The sequence below is a fragment of the Desmodus rotundus genome, chromosome 9 (genome assembly GCF_022682495.2).
Source record: "Desmodus rotundus isolate HL8 chromosome 9, HLdesRot8A.1, whole genome shotgun sequence".
Lineage (NCBI taxonomy): Eukaryota > Metazoa > Chordata > Mammalia > Chiroptera > Phyllostomidae > Desmodus > Desmodus rotundus.
In genome coordinates, this window is record NC_071395.1 from 74088689 (window position 1) to 74112264 (window position 23576).

Sequence of the window (23576 nt, forward strand, 5' to 3'; positions counted from 1 at the left end):
CAGCCGGTAGTATCAGCCACCAAGACCTGTAGCTTTCAGTCCGTTATTCTCCCGCCTCTTCCTCCTCATACCTTCACCCCACGGTCACTGCCTTTTTTGGGGCCACATTTCCTCCTGCCTGGGTGGCTGCAACTCTCTTCTACAGGACCTTTCTACTCGTACCACTCCACGCTGCGCGCCCTCTTTCTCTTCTGCAAATCTGATCATATCACCCCTTTTAAAGGCCTTCTCTTGCCTTCAGGACAAAACCCAAAAGCCTTAGCATGACTTAGGAGACCCTCTGCGACGGAGCAGGTCCTGCAGACCCTTCCAGCACCGTCTCCCTGCCCACTCGCACCCCCGAGTTCCAGCTACTCCAGTGTACTGGAGGTTTCTGAGCCCCCTTCTCTCACACACCCCAGCCCCATGGCAGAGAAAGTGTTCACTCGCTTTAATGTGTCTCCTTAGGTGCGTCTTCCTCACCCCTTCCCGACAGTCTGGGTCTGCGCCCCAGTCTCTGTGTCTCCTCCCCCAGCCGCAGCAATTCCTGCAGGGGGTTGCCATTGTTGGTTTCCTCAACTGTCTGCCCTCCCCACCTGCACCTCCCAACAGTGAGCACCCTGAGGGCAGAAGCAGCATTGGTGGATTCACTCTGTCCTCAGCACCAGCACAGGCCTGACACCCAGGAGATGCTCAGCAAAGGTCTGTTAGAGGAAGGGACCAGCACAGCACGAGCTACAACTACACTGCTGGAAAGGGGCCTGTACACCATCACTGTTTGTCATCACCCCGGAGAGCACGCAGCCGAGGCACGAGGCAGTGCATGAAGACTTGGAAATTCTTTGTCTGGATTGTGTTGTCAGTCAGAAAATATATCTTTCTTTGGCATCCCATGAGAACCTCAGGACACCTCCCTCCTGTCTAATGCAGGGTTTCTCAGCCTTTCCACTATGGACATTTTTGGCTGGATGGTTCTTTGTTGAGGGGCGGGGTGTCCTGTGCACTGTAGGATGTTTGGCAGTGTCCTTGGCCTCCACCCCACTAGATGCCAAGAACACTCTCTCCAGGTGTGACAACAAAAATGTCCCCAGGCTCTGCCAGATGCCCCTGCTCAGGAGGCTGCAGGTAGCAACGCTGACTGAAGCCATCGGACTCCAAGCAGGATGGCAGTGCAGGGAGCAACCCAGGGAGACCCCAGGAAGACCTGATCACGTCTCCCCTCTGCCCTTGTCTAGCTCTCAGCAGTTGATCAACATCATTGATGAAAGACCCATCTGGCTCCCAACCCTGGCCCCTCTCCCTGCCTGTTTCACATCCTCACCTGTACATTGAGGAGTTAAGAGTAGCCATTTTTAACGTATGGCAACAGAAAGTGCTCAGTTGATTTTTATTATCTAAACGTATCTGCACCTTTCACCAATTTCCACAGCATAGTTCCTGGAGGCACCAAATATAACCAACAGAAAACACATGGAGCTAACTGGCTCCTCACCTCCACCCCACTCTCAAGAGGCCCAAGAGATGCCCCACCCCAGAGACAGGGCTGAGTCTCCTGGACTAGAACATTCCCCCAGTGTCAGCGGAGAAGGCAGCTGGGAAGGGCGATGCCAGACCAGACAGAGCAGGGGGTGGCCCCCACACAGAATGAGACGGACTCTCCCTGCAGAGAGGAGCCCAGCTCCCTGTGGGTGAGTTCGGAACAGGTCCCCGCAGCTGGAATGTGGCTGGAAGAGCACTTAAAGCCGAGATCAAAGTGAGCGGTGGATTGAAAAATCAGCACCCAGCACAGTGCGTAGCGCAGTGGGGCTCAATAAATACACAGTAAGAGCACAAATAAATAAAACCATGTATAATTATTAACAAGTAAGGCTGCCCATGACATGTTGCTTAATGAAAAAAATGTAGATAAGAGAACATTCTGTGTGTGTGTGTATAGAGACAGAGAGAGAAAAAGAAGAGATTAATTGATTTCTGGAAAGTGGCTATCAAAATATTAGTAAGTTATGGGTTTTGAGGGTATTTTCATGTTTACTGTATACCTTATAGACCTTAAAAATAAGATTTTTTGCAATTTTAATAAAATCAATATGTTTATAATAAACATATCATTGATTTTATTAAAAAGCTATTTTTTACTTTTTTTTTAAGGACCCAGTGAGAGGGCAGAGAGAGGGGAGCAGAGGCGAGGCCAGGCAGGAGGCGAGGTGGAGAAGAGGAAGGGAAGAAGGAAGGCCGCAGCAGAGAGGCTGGCTTGGGCCGGAGGGTGGCGTGCCTTCAGAGTCACCTCCCCACTTGGACAGTGCGCCCCAGGCTGCCAAGTTCTCACTGGCTCCCCAGCCGCTCTGTTCCACTGCAGTACCTTGGGGTTCCCTTGCACAAGGGATGGCCGTGGAGGGTAGGGGCAGGGAGCTCTTCAGTGGTGACTAAACACAGGCACAAGGGGAGAAAACACCAGGGCAGAAGCCCAGGCTCCCAGTCACCTGTCCCGCCGGGAGGGACAGCACTTGGAAGCAGCCTTGGGAAGGACTCTTACAGTTGTCTCGTCTTCCCGAGCTGATCCTCACCCCCAAGGCCAGTTCATGACAATTGGGCATACTCTGAGTTGGGGGGTCCAGCTCAGGGATGTGGGGTGTGTGTGTGTGTGTGTGTGTGTGTGTGTGTGTGTAGCAGGGTGGAAGAGGGGTCTCAGTCACACTCAGCCAAGCTGGGTAATTATTCCAGGGAATATCACTCCCCGCCAGCAGAACCAAAATCACAGCTCTCCTGCCTGACTCCCTCCCACGGACAGTAACAGCCCCAAATCTCTTTCTACAGAGGAAATGTGGCCCCTCACAGTTGGTATGGCAACTGAAGGGTCATCGCAGTTGGATCTGCTGTCCTGGCTTATCCTGGCCAGTGCTCAGCCCACTCATGGGTTGCTCTCAGCCTCCACCTCCTCCATCCTAGGAACCGGCAGAATCCCTCTGGGCACCCAAAGCCTTTAAATGTCAGAACCAAGCCACCTTGCCCCACTGCACAGACAAGAACACCAAGGCCCAGAAAACGAAGGGGCTTCTCTAAAATCACAAAGAACGGTGGATGGAGGAAGTGGTTCTCTTGTAGAGTTGGCTTTCTGATAGATACCCCACTTCACCCTCAGTCGTCCAGGACTGCCCCCAGAGTATCCCCTAAAGAACTCTGTTTCCCAAACCTGCCTGGGAGGGACTGGCAGCTGGGGGTTTCCTGTCTGGGCTGAGAGTGAAAGGGCTGAAAGAGGGAATGAGGAAGGAGCAGCCAGCAGCCACAAAAGGTTTCAAAGGGCTCGGGCCTCTGCCAAACAGGCTTCGCACAGCCCAGTGCAGCCTGGGCCAGGGCTCCCAGCACCGCCCTCACCCTGCGGCCAAGGCCATTCATTCTCTGCCTCCCCCCCAGGAGCGGTAGGAGGCCAAGGCATGGGACGCAGCTTCCCTGCAACCCTGGGTCGTGCCACCCAAGGCGTGAGCTCTGGGAACATGTCCGCCTCCTGCCACAGCAACAGCAGGCAGTGAGCAAAGCGGACCAACTCTGACCTTCCTTTCAGCGGGGACAAGGATTTTGACTCAGCTGTGACCTCTAAGGGTTCAGAGTTGGAAAGAAACGTGTATCATAAATAGGGCAACTGAGGCTCAAAGAGAGCCAGACAGTGGCGAAGGCAGTAGTCAGGGTCCACTTAGGTCCCTGACTGACCTGGGAAACCACCTTGGAGCTGGGAAGACCCCATTCGCTAAGGGAAGAGGAGAGAGAAGGAAGGCCAAGCGCCCAGGCTCCCTATCAGCACCGTTGGAATGGGGGGTGGGGGTGGGGAAGGGTTGAGGTTATGCACTCTGGGGAGATTCTGCTCCCGGCTGAGCCTATGGGTGGGCTGCGGAGCCAAGATCTGTGCTACCGTCTAGGTTTCTGTGCTTGTGGGAACTGTTCTTGTGTCCTGGGATCTGTGAACCCCCAGGTTGCTGTTCCCCGGAGTTTCCGTGCCCCTTGGAATTCTTTACAGGACACCTCCCATCTGGCACCAGTAGCTCCCGAGTTCGCGAGTCCCCGAGGACGCTGTGCCCACCCAGAAATCCATGCGCTCCACCTCAGTGCCCCGGGGTTCGGAGCCCGTTGCTGGGACCCGGTGCTTGGAGTCTGCGGGAGTGCCGGGAGATGCAACTGACCTTGGCGGGCATCAGAATGATGAGTGGCAGCAGCAGTATCGGGGTGACGAACAAGATCACGAAGGACTTGAACCTGTAGACATAGCTCAGTGCCGAAGCCATCGTGCTGGAGGGAGATGGGCGGGAGAGGCTTGTGAGGGGCAGCCAGAGGCTCCGCGGGCTTAAGAAGGGGCCACAGTCCCCGGGGAAGAGGGGGGAGGCAACTCCGCCCCCCACGGTGGGGCCTCCGCAAGGCCGGGGGCGGGGCCACCCCGCGGGGTCGGTGGGGCTCGCCTGCCCCCAACTCTGCCACCCCGCGGCGGCTGGAGGCTCCTGCGGACTGCAGCGCTTCGGACCCGCCCTCCAGGAGCGGCCGGGGCCCCGGCACTCTCCAAGTCTTTCCAATGCTGCCCTGGACAGAGGCGCGCCCCTGGGCTGCCCGGCGGGATGTGATCTGTCATTCATTCTTCCAGCTTCGGCGTGTGGCACCCCCTTGTCCGTCCTCTCCTACCCTTCCTGCGCCCTGCAGGGGTCCCAGGTGAAAGTCTCCGCATGCCCTGGGGTCTCTCAGATCTAAGTCTTCCCAGTTTCTCGCTCCTTTTCACCTATTACTTCCGTCCTTCGCACCCACCTCTCGAAGGTGCCTCTAGCAGAGGTGCCGACCGTGTCCCTAGCCTCCACACAACAGGCCTCCCTTTTCCGCGTCTCCCTGGCCTCCCCGAAGCGTCCGTGTTTCTCTGGGCAACGGGACCTCCGCGGGCGCGCGAGCCCTCTGCTCAGCGCGTCCCGGCGCTCTTCAGCGATCGCAGAGGAGGCAAAGCTGCGGTCCGGCTCAGGCTGAGCGCGTTCAGCACCCCTGCGCCCGCCCGCCAGCCGACAGGAGCAACGACTTTGGTGGGCGTCAGAATAGGGGGTGCTCCCCTTGGGGGCGGAGTGAGCCCCAGCAACCGCCGCCACCCTCCTGAGCAAGGCTGCTACTGCCATTTTACTGAGGGAAACGGGTCCTGCAAGGAAGGGACTTAACCGAGGCTACGCTGAAAGGGCCATTCATTCATTTGGCCACCTGCCAACAAGTACTGCGCACCTATTCTGTGCTAAGCCCCGCTTTGGGTGCTGGAAATACGAGGATGCGGACACTGCCCCCTCCGTCTATCACTTTCTTCTTTCCTTCTTTCTCCTCCTCTGCCTGCCTGTCTTCTCATTCTGCAGCTTTCTTTTGGGAAGAAGTTTAACCGCAGCTTGCTCCTTCCTAATTACCACCCTATCTTCAACCCGGCCATGATGCGGGAGCCCCAGAACTCCATTATCTCCATTCTTTAAAAAAAAAAATTTATTGTTATTCTATTACAGTTGTCCCATTTTTTCCCCTTTGCCCTCCTCCGCCCAGCCGCCCCCCACAGTCAGTCCCCATGTTGTCCTCGTCCATGGGTTATTTGTGCGTGTTCTTTGACTAGTCCTTTCCCTCTCTTTCTACCCTTATTCCCCTTCCTCCTCCGCTCTGGTCACTGTCAGTCTGTTCCATGTTTCCATGCTTCTGGTTCTATTTTGCTTGGTACTTTATTTTGTTCATTAGGTTCCTCTTATAGGTGAGATTATATGGTATTCGTGTTTCACCGACTGGCTTATTTCACTTAGCATAATAGTCTCCAGCTCCATCCATGCTGTCGCAAAAGGTAGGAGTTCTTCTTTCTGCTGTGTAGCATGCTATCGTGTAAATGTACCACAGTTTTTTGATCCATTCATTTACTGATGGGCACTTAGGCTGTTTCCAGCACTTGGCTATTGTAAATAGCACTGCTATGAACATTGGGGTACTTACGATCTTTTGAATTGGTGTTTTGGGATTCCTAGGGCATATTCCCAGCAGTGGAATCGCTAGGTCAAACGACAGAACTAGGGTTCCCTTTTCTCCACATTCACACCAGAACTTGTTGTTTGTTGGTTTATTAATGATGGCTTTTCTGACCTGTGTGAGGTGATATGTCATTGTGGTTTTAATATGCATCTCTCTGATGGCTAGTGATGTTGAACGTTTTTTCATATGCCTAGGGGCCGTCTGTATGTCCATCTTGGAGAAGTGTCTATTCAGGTCCTCTGCCCATGTTTTAATTGCATTGTTTGTCTTCCTGGTGTTGAGTCAGATGAGCTCTTTCTATATTTTGGAGATCAAACCCTTGTCCAAGGTATCATTGGCAAATATGCTCTCACATACAGTGGGTTCCCTTTTCATTTTGATGATGGCTTCCTTGGCCCTGCAGAAGCTGTGTAATATGATATAGTCCCATTTGTTTATTTTTTCCTTTATTTCCCTTGCCCTAGGAAATATACTGGCAAAAATACTGCTTTGTGGGATATCTGAAATTTTACTGCCTATGTTTTCCTCTGGGATTTTTATGGTGTTATGACTTAAATTTAACTCTTTTATCCATCTTGAGTTTATTTTTGTGTATGGTGTAAGCTGGTGGTCTGGTTTCATTTTTTTGCATGTACCAGACCAGTTCTCCCAACATCATTTATTGAAGAGGCTATTTTTACTCCATTGTAGGCTCGTGCCCCTTTGTCAAATATTAATTGACCATAGAGACTTGGGTTTATTTCTGGGCTCTCCATTCAGTTCCATTGATCTATGTGTTTGTTCTTATGCCAGTACCAGACTGTTTTGACTACAGTGGCCTTGTAGTATAGTTTGATACCAGGTACTATGATCCTCCCACTTTGTTCTTCTTTCTCAAGATCGTTGTGGCTATTCGGGGTCTTTTTTGGTTCTGTATAATTTTTTGAAATATTTGTTCTAGATCTGTGAAATATGCCATTGATATTTTAACAGGAATTGTGTTGAATCTGTAGATTGCTTTGGGTAGTATGGACATTTTAATGATTTTAATTCTTCCAATCCATGAACACAGTATATGCTTCCATTTATTTGTATCTTCCTTAATTTCTTTCTTCAGTGTTCTTCAGTTTTCTGAATATAAGTCTTCTCCTTTGTTAAGTTATTCCTAGGCACTTCATTATTCTTGTTGCTATAGTAAATGGGATTTTTTTCCTAATTTCTCATTCTGATATGTCATTGTTGGTGTACAGAAATGCCATTGATTTCTGAATATTGACTTTGTATCCCGCTATTTTGCCAAATTCACTTATCAGGGTGAGTAGTTTTTTTGTACCCAGAGACTATAGGGTTTTCCATGCACACTATCATATTGTCTGCAAATAGACGGCCTGACTTTCATCTTTCCAATTTGGATGCCTTTTATTTCTTTATCTTGCCTGATTGCTGTGGCTAGAACTTCCAGTGCTATGTTGAATAAGAGTGGTGAAAGCGGACACCCTTGTCTTGTTCCTTATCTTAAGGGGAAAGCTTTTAGCTTTTGCTTGTTGAGTATGATGGTGGCTGTAGGTCTCTCATATATGGCCTTTATTATTATCATATATCCCACTCTGCTGAGTATTTTTATCAATACGGGTGCTGAATTTTATCAAATGCTTTTTCAGCATCTATTGATATGATCATGTGATCTGTGTCCTTCTTCCTTTTCTTTTAACCTGGCTAGGCCTCAGGCCCTAAAACTCAGCATATCCTACCTAAGTCAAGTTCATGACTCTCTCTTCCCGGAACCTCCACCCAAGAACACACATTCCCCCAGACGCTCCCTGCATCTGCCTGCCTCATGCCCTTCCCCCCTTATGATTCTCTCATCTAACCCTAGATTTCCCTCCCCCACCCCCATCCCAGAGCACTTGGCACTCTTTGTACGTATACATTTAGAGTGTGATTTTTATTCAATGTCTCTTTTATTTAACACCGTATGTTCAACCAGCGCCTTTTGCGGTGCTGCTCCAGTGTGCGCACTCAAAGCTTTCTCTCTGGGGTGTGCGAGTGGATGCCTGTAAACCGCTTCAGGACAATAACACAACTGCTGGAAAGGGCGTGTCCCACGTCAGAGCACGGGCTCTGGACCCCGACTGCCTGGACCACACCCCGGCCCTATCCCACCCTGGCTGTGTGCCTTAGCGAAGTTGCCTTCTCTGGGCTTATTTTTTCATTAGTGGAGATAATAACACCAAATTTGATTTCAAGAGGTTTATTTGTAGATTATATGAGTTAATGCTCAGAGAGTGCTTAACGCAATACTCTGGCATGTCGTCAGCCATCAGCAAATGTCTCGTTTTGCAATTATATGCAAAACACCCTGGATGTCAGGAGCCACAGGGGAAGCCGTCACCCAGGAGGCGGCGTTGCAACGGAGACTTCAAGGCTAAGTAAAAGTTTGTCAGGCAGTGGAAGCTAGTTAAAATCACCAATGAATAAGAAAGTATTAAATTTGTTGAGGAAAATAATCCCAAGATAAGTCAGGAACACCAGAGACTAAAGGACAACAAAGTAACAAAAGCTGAATACGAGGAGAGATTATACCAAGTTTGTGGGTGGGGAGGCTAAACATCGTAATGATTTTCATTCCTCTCAAATTTACAGATTCTTTTCAATTCCAATTAAAGTTCCCAGATAATTTTTATTTGACAAGATAAATCTAAAATTCAAACTTTTTCAAGGAGCCAAGAATAGTTAAGACATTCCTGGAAAAGTGGAGGGAAATTACCTACCAGAATTCAAGATTCACAGTTACAGTAAATATCCTAAAAATAGACCCACGCTTAGGTGGAAACTTGATCCACGAAAGAGATTGTGTATTGGACTAGTCTATGCCTCCTGGCAGCTGCTGGACCAAATGGTGTTTAGCAGTAGAAATGTTTTCCTTTCACTAAGTATGTTAAACACATAAGAAAAGTTTGATCAGAATATGTAATGAATTAATAAAGTTACTCTGCTTTTTAAAATCATGAATCATTTAATTATTCCCAAAAGGTGAAATTAGAGTTCAATTTATGCATGTAAATTTGTTTACCAAAGAGATGCTCTGCTTTTATCACATATTTTATCACAATTTTAGGCACATATTGTATAGCATGATAACAAACGGAGCAATGAAAGAGAGCATGTCAATTTATATCTCATATTGATTAATTTATCATAAAGTGGATTAATTAGGTGGCAATCATATTATCTTAATGTGGCTGCTTTTAGTAACCAATCATCAGGATGTGTTCTACATTTTATTTCTCAGGTTTTAAAAATAATATTTCTCACAATATGAATCCAAACAGTAAAATGGAGTTCTTGAACTTAAACATAAATAATTCCCTAACTAAAAATAGGGACATACATAAAATCGTAATTATTTTAGAATACTTAGTTATAATGATGATATGTCATTGAGTATGTAGTATGTAGTGTGTAATTGTGTGATGCAATTCTCATCCTCATGTGAATAATTTAATGGAATTTTCACCTTGAAACTGAGGTAGTAAAAATCTACTTTTGGTGTAAGATATTTAAATTAAGTATGTTTTATCAATTTGACCTGTTTCAATATGCAGCTGTTGTTTTCTGGTCCAAATTAATTGGCATTGTGTACAACTGATATTTTTGAAAGTTTGCCAGTCTACCGATGCATTTCTAATGAATAGAAAATGAGGGTGTTGAGGAAAATAGACGAGAGTTCTCTTGAACACAGTAAGGTGGCAGATGTTGTTTTTCAACAAGACTCCAGACATGATACAAATATAGAAAAGTTTTCAACCCCACAAAATTCCAGTACAACCAAATTGGAGTTTAAAGCAAAACTTTAAATTCTGATGCTGTGCAGAGTTTGATATGCCATCTCTCTAGCAAAGTCATTGATTTACAAAACCATGGATTATGCAAAAGCATCAATTTACAAAACAGCTTCTAAAAAACATACCCATTATTTTTTACTGAGATAAAATTGCATATAACATTATATTAGTTTCAGGCACACAGTACAGTGATTCTATATTTGTATATATCAAAAAATAATCAGCACAATAAGTCTAGTTATCCATCACTATACATAGTTACAAAAATTTTTTTCTTGTGATGAGAACTTACAAGATCTTCGCAACCTTCAAATACACAATTCAGCATTATTTACAATAATCACCATGCTGTATATTACGTCCCCTTGATTTATTTATGTTATAATTGGAAGTGTGTAACTTTTGACCCCCATTTTGTCCACCCTCCCACCCCCGCCTCTAGCAAACACTAATCTATTCTATGGTTCTCTCTCTTTTTTTAAATTCCATATATAAGTGAGACTGTAACAGTAAGTAATTGCAATAGTGGGGAGCTGTAACCCACCCCACGATTCTTTTGACATTGTTTCTGTAAATGCTGACCCTGCCTAATATGTGGCTTGTAGATGAACAGCGCCTGTTTGTGTAAGAATCCTAGGAACTAACTTCAAAGATAAGGACTCTGGCCTTCAAGCATCCCAGCTCCAGGAGATTTGCTGACCTTCAACCATGGAGTCAGGAGGACGTGAATTCAGCATGACTACGCCAGGATGACCCACACCGGACCATCCCTTGCCTTGTCCAAACAGACGGTGCTGGTCTGCACGTAGAGAACTTTCCAACCCCTCCCTTGACCTCTTTGTGTTGGTCCCCTCTCCCTAACAACCTCTGCCTCCACTGAGAGGTGGAGATGGGCTTGGAGACGTGAGTCCCCATCTCCCAGGTGGCTGTCACCTGAAAATAAACCACTTTCCTTTACATCAGCTCCTGCCTCTCAAGTATTGGCTTTCGTAGCGGCAGGCAGTGGACCTGCTTTCAGTTACAAGATCATATGGTACTCATCTTCTTCTGAGTTATTTCACTGAGCATAACACCCTCAAGGTCCAACCGTCACAAGTGGTACATTTTGTTCATCTGCTCACCACTGATGGACACTTAGGCTGCTTCCCTACTTTGGCTGTTGTAAATAATGCTGCAGTGAACCTAGGGTGCCCGTATCTTTTCAAATTAGTGTTTTCATTTTCTTCAGATAAATGCCCAGAGGTAAAATTGCTGAATCATATGATAGTTCTACTTTTAATATTTTGAAAAACCTCTGTAGTGGCTGCATCAGTTTGTACAAGGTGGAGCAAAAGGAGGTTTACAAGTCTGACCCGAATGGCTCAGTTGGAGGCAACCGATAGATGTTTCTCTCTCTTATCGATGTCCCCCCACCCTCTCTCTCTCTTTCTCTTTCTCCCCCTTCCTCTCTAAACATATTCTCAGGGGAAGATTTTTTTTTAAAGTAGGTTTACAGTTGTGAGTACATGAAACAGAATTTATTCCCATATTATTATGTATTAATCATTGTATTACTTTCCATATGAAACTCGCATGTAAAGCTCACATGTCCTTCAACAGGCGAGTAGGTAAACAGACAGTGGAATACTACTCAGCAGTAAAAAGAACCTACTTGGCTGGATCTCAAGGGCATTGTGTTGAATGGAAAAATAAACCCAACCTCAAAAGGTTACTTTGGTATTACTTCGTTTCCATAACATTTTGCAAGTGAAAAAATCAGAGAGGGGCCGAACAGATTGGTGGTTGCCAAGGTTGGGAGTCGGGAGAGGATGTGAATATAAATATAAACGTGATTGAGCAGCTTTATACCCTGACTGTGGTGATGGATACACTAATACATACATGTGATAACATTTCATAGAGTTACACACACACACACACACACACACACCCCATGCAGGTAAAAATCATTAAATCCAAATGAAGTCTGTAGTTGACTTGTGGTGTTGAACCTATGTCAACTTCAGTCTTTACGAATGCTCTGTGGTTATGTGGAATGCTGCTTCGGAGTAATCTGGGGAGCTGGTATACGGGAATTCCCTGTACTATTTTTGCAACCCCTTATAAATCAGACTATGCTAGAGTTTAAAAATCATTTTAAAATTCACATAAATAAACATATGCTTTGGACTGATGAGTCCAGTTGCTCCCAGTTCATATTTTACGGCTGATATTATAGCAAAGAAAACGGTATGACTGATGAAATTTTGGCATGCATAGGAATGCCTCAGAGTGCAGCTGAGAATGGATTTCCTAGACTTTGTGTGTTTGGGCAGGATACGCAAGCATTTCCGTGGAACGGTCTGCTCCAACAACTGGTCACACGACTGGCGTCACTTGTTTCCACACTTTAACTTGGGAACACTATTTTATTTGTAAATAAGCTTTGGCTGCTAAAGAGTCAGGGCCTGATTTGCTCAGAGTATTGGGTGTTGCTATTCAAAGAGAGCATTGGTCAGCCTTTCACTAGGTTAGGCTTGCTACAACAAATATTTACTCCCAGCTGCTAGTCCACTGGGAGTCTGCGGTTTTGCAACTCTGCTCCTGGCTGCGGGTACACTGTGGCAGCTCCAAACTCTCCTTGTTCAGGATAGTGGATCTGTTTCACGTGCTTTCTCATTCCACGACCCAGACTGGGGCAGTAAACACCCTCAGTCACTGCCGTTCTCCTGCGTTGAGCCGGAGCAAGAGGGCTGGTAGGACCTCGCAGCACCTCTAAACCTGCTCAGATACAGCCTACTTCACATCTCTCACTTTCTATTGCCAAAGCAAGTCCCACGGCCAAGTCCAAAGTCAATGGGGTGGGGAAATGTACTCTGTCTACGGGAAGTATTGCAAAGGTGGGGAAGGAATTAGTAACTGTACGTAAACAATATGACCTATTGTTACCAAACCCAAGGGGTTTGCCACTTGCGGTGCTCTATTCAAAAAACAACACATGGTTGTCACAAGGTAGTTTTATGTACTCGCAGCAAGTAAAGGACACAGGGGACTCACATCCAGAGTTCTGTCTCCCCAAAGGGAGGCTTAGCTATTGCTTATATACACTATTTGGTCAATTTCATGTTGATTTCTTCTTTGCAGTTGGCTACTTTCTTGGGGCTGAGTTCCTGTCAGCTCATCCTGTTTACAGCTGCATCTACAAAATATTATGCTACATTTTAACATTTAGCAAGAAATAACATTTAGAACTTCCCAGACCTTGATACCCTTGTCCTATCTAACATTACCACACATGATAAACATAAGTCCAGGGAATTATAACTAATATCTTTTAAAAGTCATGTATGCAGACACAGGATCAACTTATGTGAGTTATATGAGCTCTGGTACCTGAGTTACACAAATTTAGAAGTGATATGGTTGTTACAGGAATTGCAAATTAACATAGCTATTCAAACTGGAAAATTGAAATCAGACTGATTTTTAAATCTGATTTGGATGATTAATTTGACAATAAAGACTGACTTCGCTTATTTGTTGCTTCTTGTTGTATATCCCACATATGAGTGAAATCATACATCTGACTCATTTCACTTTGCATGATACTCTCAAAATTCATCCATGTTGTCGCAAATGGTAGTACTTTATCTTTTTATGGCTGAGTGTATTCCATTGTGAAAATCTATACCACATCTTTATCCCTTCACCCATCAAAGGACACATAGGTGGTTTCCATGTCTTGGCTACTGTGAATGATGATGCTGTAACAGTGGAAAATTGTAACGGTGGGAAATTGTAACCCACCCACCATTCTTTTGACGTTGTCTCTGTAAATGCTGTGGGTGAGAGAGGCAATCGATCACTCTTTCCCTCACACATCACGTTTCTCTCCCTGTCTCTCTCCCTTCTTTCCCCTCTCTCTAAAAATAAATAAATAAAATCTTTAAAAAAAGAATTCAGTAATCACCAAGAATCCAAATAGACAATTTAAGTTAAAATGATGACTTTTCAAGTTATTAACATAAAATATGTTTGTTTCTGCCTGGGTTTATGAAAAACTTCATGTTATCTCTATTATGTCTCTTAAAAATGTGAATGTATTTACCAATGGGAGTGGGGGAGACTGTTTCTGAAAGTTATAAAATGGATTCATAAATTTGTCAACCTAAAAGAATGTTAATTACTTTTAGTTGTCACTAAAAATTGAAAAATCTAATTAGGTTGGGAATAATATATTGGTTTGGTATTACAAGTTGTCAATTATGGCCATGTGTATATATATATATATTTATATATTTATATTTATATTTATATGTATGTGTGTATATATATATATACACATACATATAAAGATTTTATTTATTTATTTTTAGAGAGAAGGGAAGGGAGGGAAAAAGAAATGGAGGGAAACATATAAGTGCGAGAGATCGGCTGCCTCTTGCACACTCCCTAATTGAGACCTGGCTCGCAACCCAGGCATGTGTCCTGACTGGGAATTGAACCAGTGACCTCTCAGTTTGCAGGCTGGCACTCAACACACTGAGCCACACCAGCCAAGGGTACAGCAATATATTTTGAAGAAAATTGAATTGAAAGCATGCTGTTCTAAAGCTGCTTATTTCTGGATGAGTTACAAGGGCAAATTAAGAGGGTCTGTGTAAGTCAAATGGGGTCTGTGCAAGTTGCAGAAGGATTGTGTAGAGGGAAGAAACAATAAAAAAAGAAGGAATTGAGGAAGTGAAAAAAGGTGAGAAAGGATAAAGGAAGGAGATATACATATTACTGTGAGGGAAGGACTTTGGAGGAGAAATTCTCCAAAAAGGAAAAATAGAAATGGAATGAAAAGAAATAAGAACGTAAAAGCACAGATAGTAAAGCAGAGTGAATGACAAAAGAAAAAGCTAAAAGCTCTCTTTGACTTTTGCAAAAACCAATTGTTATTTTCCAACAGAAATCCCCGGTACAACTGACAGTAGGGAGCAAATTAATTGATTTCTTGGTCTGATACACTTTTATTTGTAAGTCTGGTTGTTATTTTTAAATGTTGTTCAAAAGAAGCACATTGCTTTGTCAAGTGCATTGTAATATGACCTATAGCCATGTCATTTTAAGTATTTTTTGTCATTTAGAGACAGTCGTTGTTATGCTCTGCTCGTATGCAAAAAGTGCTCCATAGTCTGACTTAGTCTAAAACCTGAGTTCCTGGGAATAAATTTTCAGGTCGTACCTTTGAAACAGATGGGATTTGTGGAGCTCTGGGGGATGACTGGGCTTCTAGAAATACTGGCAAATAATTAGGAAAAAAAGAATTGGTTATGGGACCGAATGAACTGGAGATAATTTTTGTTCTTGTGACTTTGTTCAAAATACTGCTGATTTTTAAAAACTTGCTTGTTTTCTTAAAGCAATTTGGTAAATTGTAACAACATTGGAGCATTTACGTTTTTCTCCCTGCTTGATCTCTCCAGAATTTAAAAACTCTTAATGAGTACTATTATTCTCACGGCAACATATTTGTTTGCATGAATCCAATAAAACTCTGATTTCTTCCAACTTCCAATTGTGGTTTCATTAACCAAGATGTTGTCTGGAATGTCATGTCTGAAAGAGAGATGCTTAGACCTGGACGTCAGCCAAAAGCCTTAAGAAATAAAGATTGACTTTGGAGCCAGTAAGAGCCCCTTAGAGAAATGGCCGGTACCTTGCTTATTCACATGGTTCATGGCGGTCTTTCCAGGTAAGAAGAGAAGGTTGTTTTCCTGAGAGATGGCAAGGAAAAGCCTCAGGACATTTTCGGAACCTTGAGAACTTGAGTTGTTCACCCAAACCTATAGGTATGGCTGGCAAATCCTGATGGCAGCTGTGTGGTCTCACTTCCTGGCCCTGAGGGGCTGACTGAAGTTCACTCTGAAAATTACTTATCGCATCCAGCAAAGCAGATTTAAGAAAACCTATATGATCAGTTGTTATTACTGTAGTGTTTATGAAAATAATCAGCCCAATTAAAATTGGATTTAATGCAGTAAATGAATGGGTCTTGATTTGGCTCAGTGATAAAATTAGGGTAATTTTAGGGGAAGAAAAGTTGTGTTTCAACAGACTCTATTATACACAGTTATGGAAACTAAGCTCTAATTCAATTGTTTGTGCAATTTTACTTTTCACCTATGAACTAGACTGTATCCTGAATTTTTCTAGTTTTGTGAAAGTATTGGCTACAACTATCTAACTTCCACAGAAGCAAAAGAATAATGGAGTGAGGATTTTTAACAGTGGGAAATTGTAACCTCCCCCATGATTCTTTTGACATTGTTTCTGTAAGTGCTGACTCTGCCTAATATGTAGCGGGTAGATGAACAGCATGTTTGTGTAAGAATTCTAGGAACTAGCTTCAAAGGATACAAACTCCAATCTTCCAGCATCCCAGCTCCAGGAGATTTGCTGACCTTCAACCATGGAGCTAGGGTGACGTGAAGCCAGGATGACAAAGCAGGATGACCCACATTGGGCCTTATCGGAATGGACTGGGCTGGTCTGCACGTAGAGGACTTCTCAACCCCCTCCCTTGATCTCTTTGTTCTGTTCCCCTCCCCCTCCTCATAAAAGCCTCTGCCTCCACTGAGAGGAGGAGATGGGCTTGGCGACATGAATCCCTCACCTTCCCAGAAGATGGGCTTTGAGATGTGAGTCCCACATCCTCCAGGTGGCCAGCACCTGAAAATAAACCACTTTCCTTTACATCAGCACCTGCCTCCCAAGTATTGGCTTTCGTGGTGGCAGGCAGCTGGACCTGCTTTCGGTTACAGTGCAATGAACATGGGGTCCATGTACCAATATTATCTCGATAAATTTAATTTACAATAATTTTAAAGACCAATTTGCCATTCAGGTTATATAGAGGATGTTTCCCACAAGCCAACTGAGCTAAATTAGTACATCCAATGTCTTGACACAAATATAAATAAAATGCATGATATTAGAAAAATGATTTTTTGTTCTATAGGATGTATTACATTTGTAAGATGCATTGAAATTAACAATATTTTCGTTTCCCCAAATCTTTCTGAATATATTGGGTTTTAAATGATACCTCTACATGAAAGAGATATTTAATTATCATTTGAAAATCCTAATAGACTTTTTGATGTACTTCATGAAAGATGAGCAAGAAAATAACCCAAAATGTTTTAGCTACAAATGCTTTTCTGAGTCAGGTGATTTGAAAATTTCTGCTGTCAACGAAGTTGAGTGAGAACCCAGTCAAGCTGTCAACCGATGCAACGTCACAAATGATGTTCTATGACAGAGCATTGCATGACTTTTGATGGATTCGATGTGACTTGGGAAAAGTTCATAGAATAGAAATTGCATTCTTTAAAAGGCAAACTTGTTCAGGGCTCACATCTGTAGCAGAAAATAAGAGTAGAGTCCACACTGAATCCTGCGTTACCCAATAAATAAGTACCATTCATCCTTGGCTAATTGATAACAGAAAAGCCCCATCAACTTACTGTGCTGCCTTTCCGATCAAATCTCACTTTTTACATATGCTAACTATCAAAATGTAAGTTACGTGTGTTGTTTGGTCAAATGCACGCTAGTAGTTGTTGTCATGACCCAGAGCAGAGGGAATTTAACACTTAGTGTCTTACTATCGTGAGAAACTTTAAAACATGAGTATTTCAATTTACACACATACGGTATTTTTACTAAAGAAAAATATGATTGAAAGAACAATAGAAGACTTCAAATGAAAAATACGTTACAAGAGGTTTTATGAGCCAAAGAGAATGGAAATATAAGATACGTGGAAAAAATAACTGTATAAAGTTTTGGTCTATCAAGGAAGAGTTTATCTGAATATTTTTAAAGTGGATAATAGCAAGTATCTAGTTACCATGCTATTTAGATTCTATTGGATACATCTTGAAAAGTGAAGTGACAGTTTTATCTTTAAATGGTATTTATAATAATGACATTCTTTGCAGCTATTAGTTTGAACCATATGAATCATTGATATGCAACCATTTTCAACCAACAAATAACAGATTCACATAGTTCAAATTAATATTTAAAATTACGATAAAAATTTTAGATGTCAATTTAAACATGTACAAAGGGATACATAATTTTTCCAAAATTATCTAGGAAATATATAAGCCAAAAAGTTCAAAGACCAGAAAACCTTCTTTTGCACATATGTACAGGAGACATACAAAAGAAAGTTATGGTAATAGTGTTTGCAAAAGCAAAAAAAAAAAGGAAACATCTAATAACAGGAGAATGAATAAATAAATTGGGGTATTTTCAAGCCAAATATTTACATATCAGGAAAAAATGAAGGAATTAGAGGTATATACAGTATGAAGAAAATTTAAAAATACGTGATGAAAGATTATAATATTTGTTGAAAAAACAAGTTACAGAAGAATACTCAGAGCATGATAACGTGTCTAAAATTTAAAACATGCACTATAACACCACATTTTGCTTGGGGACACAGACAGAAGTAGTGAAGCCATAAAGAATGCCAGTGTGAGCCGAGCGCCGAGTTGTAGCCCCGGTTCAGGCTGATGGGGCGGCTGGTGATGAAAGGAGGGGTTTCGACTGTACCAAAGTTTTACTGTCTACCTGGGGATGGATACAGCGATGTTTCTCATGTTATTCTTTATACTTTTAAAAATACTTTAAATATTGCAAAATAAATGTTTATAACACTTTTAAAGGGCCTGCATACATTTAATGCTAGAAGAGCTTAGGTGAGGCTCACGGTGTAAGATAAAGGGAAAAGATTTCAGACAACGTGAGAATAGTTGATATTCCCCCCTTACTGAAAACTTAGACCTGTCCAAAAGCCACTGGGGGTGAGGGCGGGGCCTAAAGAAGCTGTACTGTGTGTTTCTAAGTTAGGCAAGCATCTTTCGATCACTGTGTATATAAATGATGTCTGAATTAAAGTGTGAACCTTAACCTCTTTTCCACACTGCTGCTGGGTCCAAAGTTTGTGTCATGAAATAGTAGCAATGGCCTTGAGTGGCTGCAAGCCTGAAACCACAGATTGTTTGAGCTGAGTGAGGATTCAGATTTTCCCCTTTGCCCTGATTATTTTCCTGTCACCTTATTGTGAACATTTTCAAAGAGATGCAAAAGTTCAATGAGCAGATAAGCCCAATTTCATACACATTGCTCCTGAAAATAAGAAAATACACTCTTATTTTATGAGGTTGACACAACCTCAACACCATACCCTGGCAAGGGCAGCTCACAAAGGGAAGGTACAAGCTTAGCTCACAGATAAACATCCACCAATGTGCTAAAGAAATTCAACCCAGCAAAGGTATCCAAAATGTCTTCATTCTACACCCATCCTTAACACTTTGGCTGAATATAAAATTCCCTTATAAATTTTAAAGCATTTTTCTCTTGCTTTTTAACTTTCAGTGTCACTGTTTAATAATCGAGGCATGTGCCTTGACCGGGAGTTGAACTGGCAACCCTTGGCCTTGCAGGGAGATGCCCAACCCACTGAGCCACACCAGCCAGGGTTGTGTTGCTATTCAAAATGTCTAAATCTAGTCTTGCTCTTGATTTTTTAAGGACATCTGCTGGATTTTTTGTCCTCTCTGGGAATTCACAGGAACTTCTCTTCCTAGTGTTCTGAAATTTCACATTAAATGCTATTTTATTAGGATCTTGCTTTTTCTTGGGCTGAGCACGTGGAAATCTCAGCAAACTGATATTCTTTAGTTCTGAAAATTTTTATTAAATTATTTCTTTGGCTATTTCTTCCTCTCTATTTTCTCTATTCTCTCCCTGGAACTCCAATTATTTGGATGTTGGATCTCCTAAACTGACAGTCCAATTTCCTTATAATTTCTCATCTACATTTCCTTTCTGTCTTTTTTTTTGCTTTATTTGGGAGGAGTTTTCTCACCTCTACGTTGCAAGATTTTTGTTGAGTTTTTTTTTATTTCCTTTAAGAATGCCTTCTTTTTTGTTCTTAGTCTTTTTATAGTCATTTTCTTCTTGTTTCAGAAAGTATCTTTTAAAAATCTTTCTGAGCATATGAATCTCAGTCCTTTTGAAGACTTTTTATTATGATATTGTTTCTAATGATGATAAAGTGGAAAATCATAAATCTAATTTACAGGTGAATAGGTTGGCAACTTGAAGCATAGTCATATCATTAGACCCCTTTCGGCAACTCGACTAAATAAACTAGAGCTACATGTCTGAATGTGGGTAAATCTCAAAAACATAAGGCTGTGTGGGCGTAAGTCAACTGTAGAAATTCACACGTCACACATACAATACATTTAACTCCATTTATAAGACGTTTAACAATATGTAAAAACGATGTTATATATTGTTTATGGGTCCATAAATATACAGTAAATGTTTAAAAGTGATGCAAGGGAATAAAACACCCCAAATTTAGGAGAGCAGTTATATTCAATATGTGGGGAGGCTAGGGAACAGAACTGGGGTGCACATGACTTTTCAACTGCTATTTCTGACGTTTTCTTTCTTAAGCCGAATAGTGAGTAAACAGGTATTCTTTTTGATAATTTAAAATATTCATAACAATGTTTTATTTGTACAATATAAGTGAGGAGATTGGTTTAAAATATACTTAAAGTTTATAGAAAGGTCAAATTTTATTTAAAATAGAAATATGAAAAAATGAAACCTGGCAAGTCAGGTCTTTGCTTTAAAATGTTAGCCAAAAAGCAAACAAAACAACAAAAAACAAAAACAAGGACAGCAGAGAAGCTATCCGCGAAGCCCCAGCTGTCGTTTACAAGATGTGAGTAAGTAAATAATCTAGTTTTGTTTAATTTCAACCAAAAAGGGACAGTGCCCTGAACATGATTGTAAAAAAAACAATCAAGAAAGAATTGCAACAGAATGGAATTGTGCAAGCAGAAGAGAGGGGAGGTTTCTGAGCACACTAAAATGACTTCCCGTATTACAATTCCAAAAGCTGACTATACAGACCTAATCTGAAATTGAGACGTGCAGTACTTTTCATCTGCACTGGGATGGTTCAGACGACCCTGGAAGGGTGGGTGGAGGAAGGAGACGGAGAGCTGGAGCTTTGGCTTGTATATAAATGCGAGTGTTCTCCCAACCTCTTGCCCCAGGATTTCTTAATTACTCTGGACACTTGGTGTTTCTTCCCACCAGCGGGCTGCTGTCAAGGTGAAATAGGCCTGTGTGGTCTGATCAGCATTACCTGCTTGCTTTCCCCATCGGAATCCCTGCATGGAAGTCTCCCCAGAACAAAAGATGGCAGAGTTCATTCTCTCAATGGCATTTCTAATCTGGCCATTAGTGGTTGTCATTGTGTCGGCCTGGCGTCTCTTCTGCTCTCCCAGACCCCTGTGGCACTAGAGGCCGAGGTGGCCCCCATAACAAACTAAAGCCAGATGTTCAACAGCACTGAACCAATTATTTTAACAACAACAAATGAATCTCTGTCTACCCTGCCTCTTCCCATTCCCCAGAGGCACACACTTGTGACACTACTTCTAGCACTTTCTCACCATATTTCTAAATAAGATAATTAAACTATTTTGTAACTTCTCAACTTTAGAAGCTCTTCATTGACTTCCTGTAAAAAAAGAAGTATCATCCCGCTCGCAGAAACCCTACTACACTGGACCCACCCCTTTCTCCTTTCCTTCCCTATATCTTCTCAATACAGTATTTAAATATTTAAATAAATATTTAAATTATTAGGACAATGAAATGTCTCCAGCCAGTTAATTGCCTGCTTAAAAAATAACAACTCGATGCTTCTCAGTGGACTATCATAGAACCCAGAGCCTCTACAACAGTTGTGTACTAGATTCAATCCCATAGAAACAGATACATGGGACCAATTCTAAAAAAGAAAATACAATCGGCAGAGGCCTACGCCAAAATGCCGCATATAATGTAATTAGTAGAAAAAGATTTTAAAACAGTTACAGTAACCACACTCGTTGACATAAATAAAAGTGCTGCTAATGAACGGATAGGAAATCCCAGCAGATAAAAACTATAAAAACAAATCAAGTAGAAATTCTAAAACTGAAAAATATAATACCTGAAATTAAATATTAACAGCAGACAGATGATGACAGAGGAAAGAGTCGGTGAACTTAAAACTAGTCAATAGAAAGTATCCAGCCTGGCCCTGGCTGGTGTGGCTCAGTTGATTGGAGCATTGTCCCATAAACTGGAGAGTCAGAGGTTCAATTCCCAGTCAGGCCGTGTGCCTGGGTTGTGGGTTCAGTCCCTGGTCAGGGTCCGTACGAGAGGTGGCCGATTGATGTTTCTCTCTCTGTCTTTCTCCCTCCTTTTCCCTCTCTCTAAAGTCAATAAGCATGCCCTTGAGTGTGGATAAAAATAAATAAATAAAGATTAAAATTTTAAAAAGAAATTATCCAATCTGAAGAACAGAGAAAAAAACTCTTTTAAAAAACAACAGAATCTCAGAGACCTGTGGGGAAATATCAAATGTCTAAGGTACATTTAATCAGGGTTGTAGAAAGAGATAGAAATAATAGAGCAGAAAAATACTTGCAAAAAATGACTGAAATTTGTCCAAAATTTGGCAAAGGGCATAAATTTAAAGATATAAGAAACTCAGCAAAGCCCAAGCAGGATAAATATGAAGAAAACTGTACCTAATCAAATCATTATCAAATTGCTGAAAGCCGAAGAGAAAGAGAAAATCTAGACAGCAGCTCAGGAAAAATGTCAAATTACATAGAGGGAAACCATAGACTTCTCGCCAGGTACTTTGGAGAGCAGCCAACATTTTCAGAAACAAAGATGCTTGCATTAGTCCAGGAAAAATTAAGGATATAAATTGTAATTGGATTTGGAGTCCCAAGTCAGTTTCAGCAGGCAGGAACCACGCTGTGGGTGGGGCTGAGATCCCCGGGGACGCTCTGGGGGAGAGTCTGTGTCTCCTTGTCTGTCCAGCTTCTAGAGCTGCGTTCCTTGGACCATGCATGGCCCCTTTGTCCACCTTCAAAGCCGGCAGCAGAGCATCATCAAATCTCCCCGCTTTGTCATCACAGTGCCTCTTCTCTTCTGTCTTGTAGTCAAATCTCCCTGTGCCTCCTTCTTTGAGGGAAACTTGTGATTCCATTTAGAGCCCACCAGGACCTAGGATAATCTCCCCATCGCAAGATCCCTAATTTAATCACATGCAAAGTCTTGGCATATAAAACCATGCTCACAGGTTCCAGGGATTAGAATTTAGACATCGTAGAGGGTCAGTTTTCAGCCTACCACAGTCACCTCTAGGGGGACTTAAAAGTAATGCAAAGAGATATAGCTGAAAAGCTAGGGATGAATTAGAACAGAATTCTAAAAAATATTCAAACAATCCAAAGGAGGCAAGAAAGGAGGTGAGAGGGACAAAAACAGGAGACGTACAAAACAAATGACAACAATGTGGCAGACCTCACTTCAGCCATGTGAGCAATGACATTAAATGTTAATGTGCTAAGCACTCTCTTAAAGGACAGAAGCAGAGTGCCGCCCCTCCCATTGCTTGCTACACCGGTGTGTGTACACACCCAAGTGAGACGTGCTCTTCCACTCCCACATACCCAACCTTCAGTCTGTGTCCCACCCCACCCTCACCCCCTCATCCCAGTGTGCACACACACACACAAGCACACACTCATATGGTGAGAGTATATCTTGGTATTTATCAAGTTCAACTACATTCATTTCTTTCCAGGCCAGCTTCACTTCTCTAGTCTATGAGTTCTCTAAGAGCAA

The 23576-nt window shown here is 42.7% G+C and overlaps 1 protein-coding gene across 3 annotated transcripts in view; it reads right to left on the reverse strand.

The window, feature by feature from the left end:
- Positions 1-4837, reverse strand: part of SLC13A5 (solute carrier family 13 member 5) — a 28136-nt gene extending 23299 nt beyond the window's left edge. For 2 of the 3 annotated variants that reach the window (XM_053911671.2, XM_053911673.2), the window contains exon 1: positions 4152-4595. In XM_053911671.2, coding sequence (XP_053767646.1) covers positions 4152-4595 — 444 coding nt within the window. Of the gene's footprint in view, positions 1-4151; positions 4596-4761 lie in introns of those variants that run through there. The other variant, XM_053911672.2, reaches the window with a different exon arrangement.
- Between the last annotated feature and the right edge of the window lie 18739 nt (positions 4838-23576).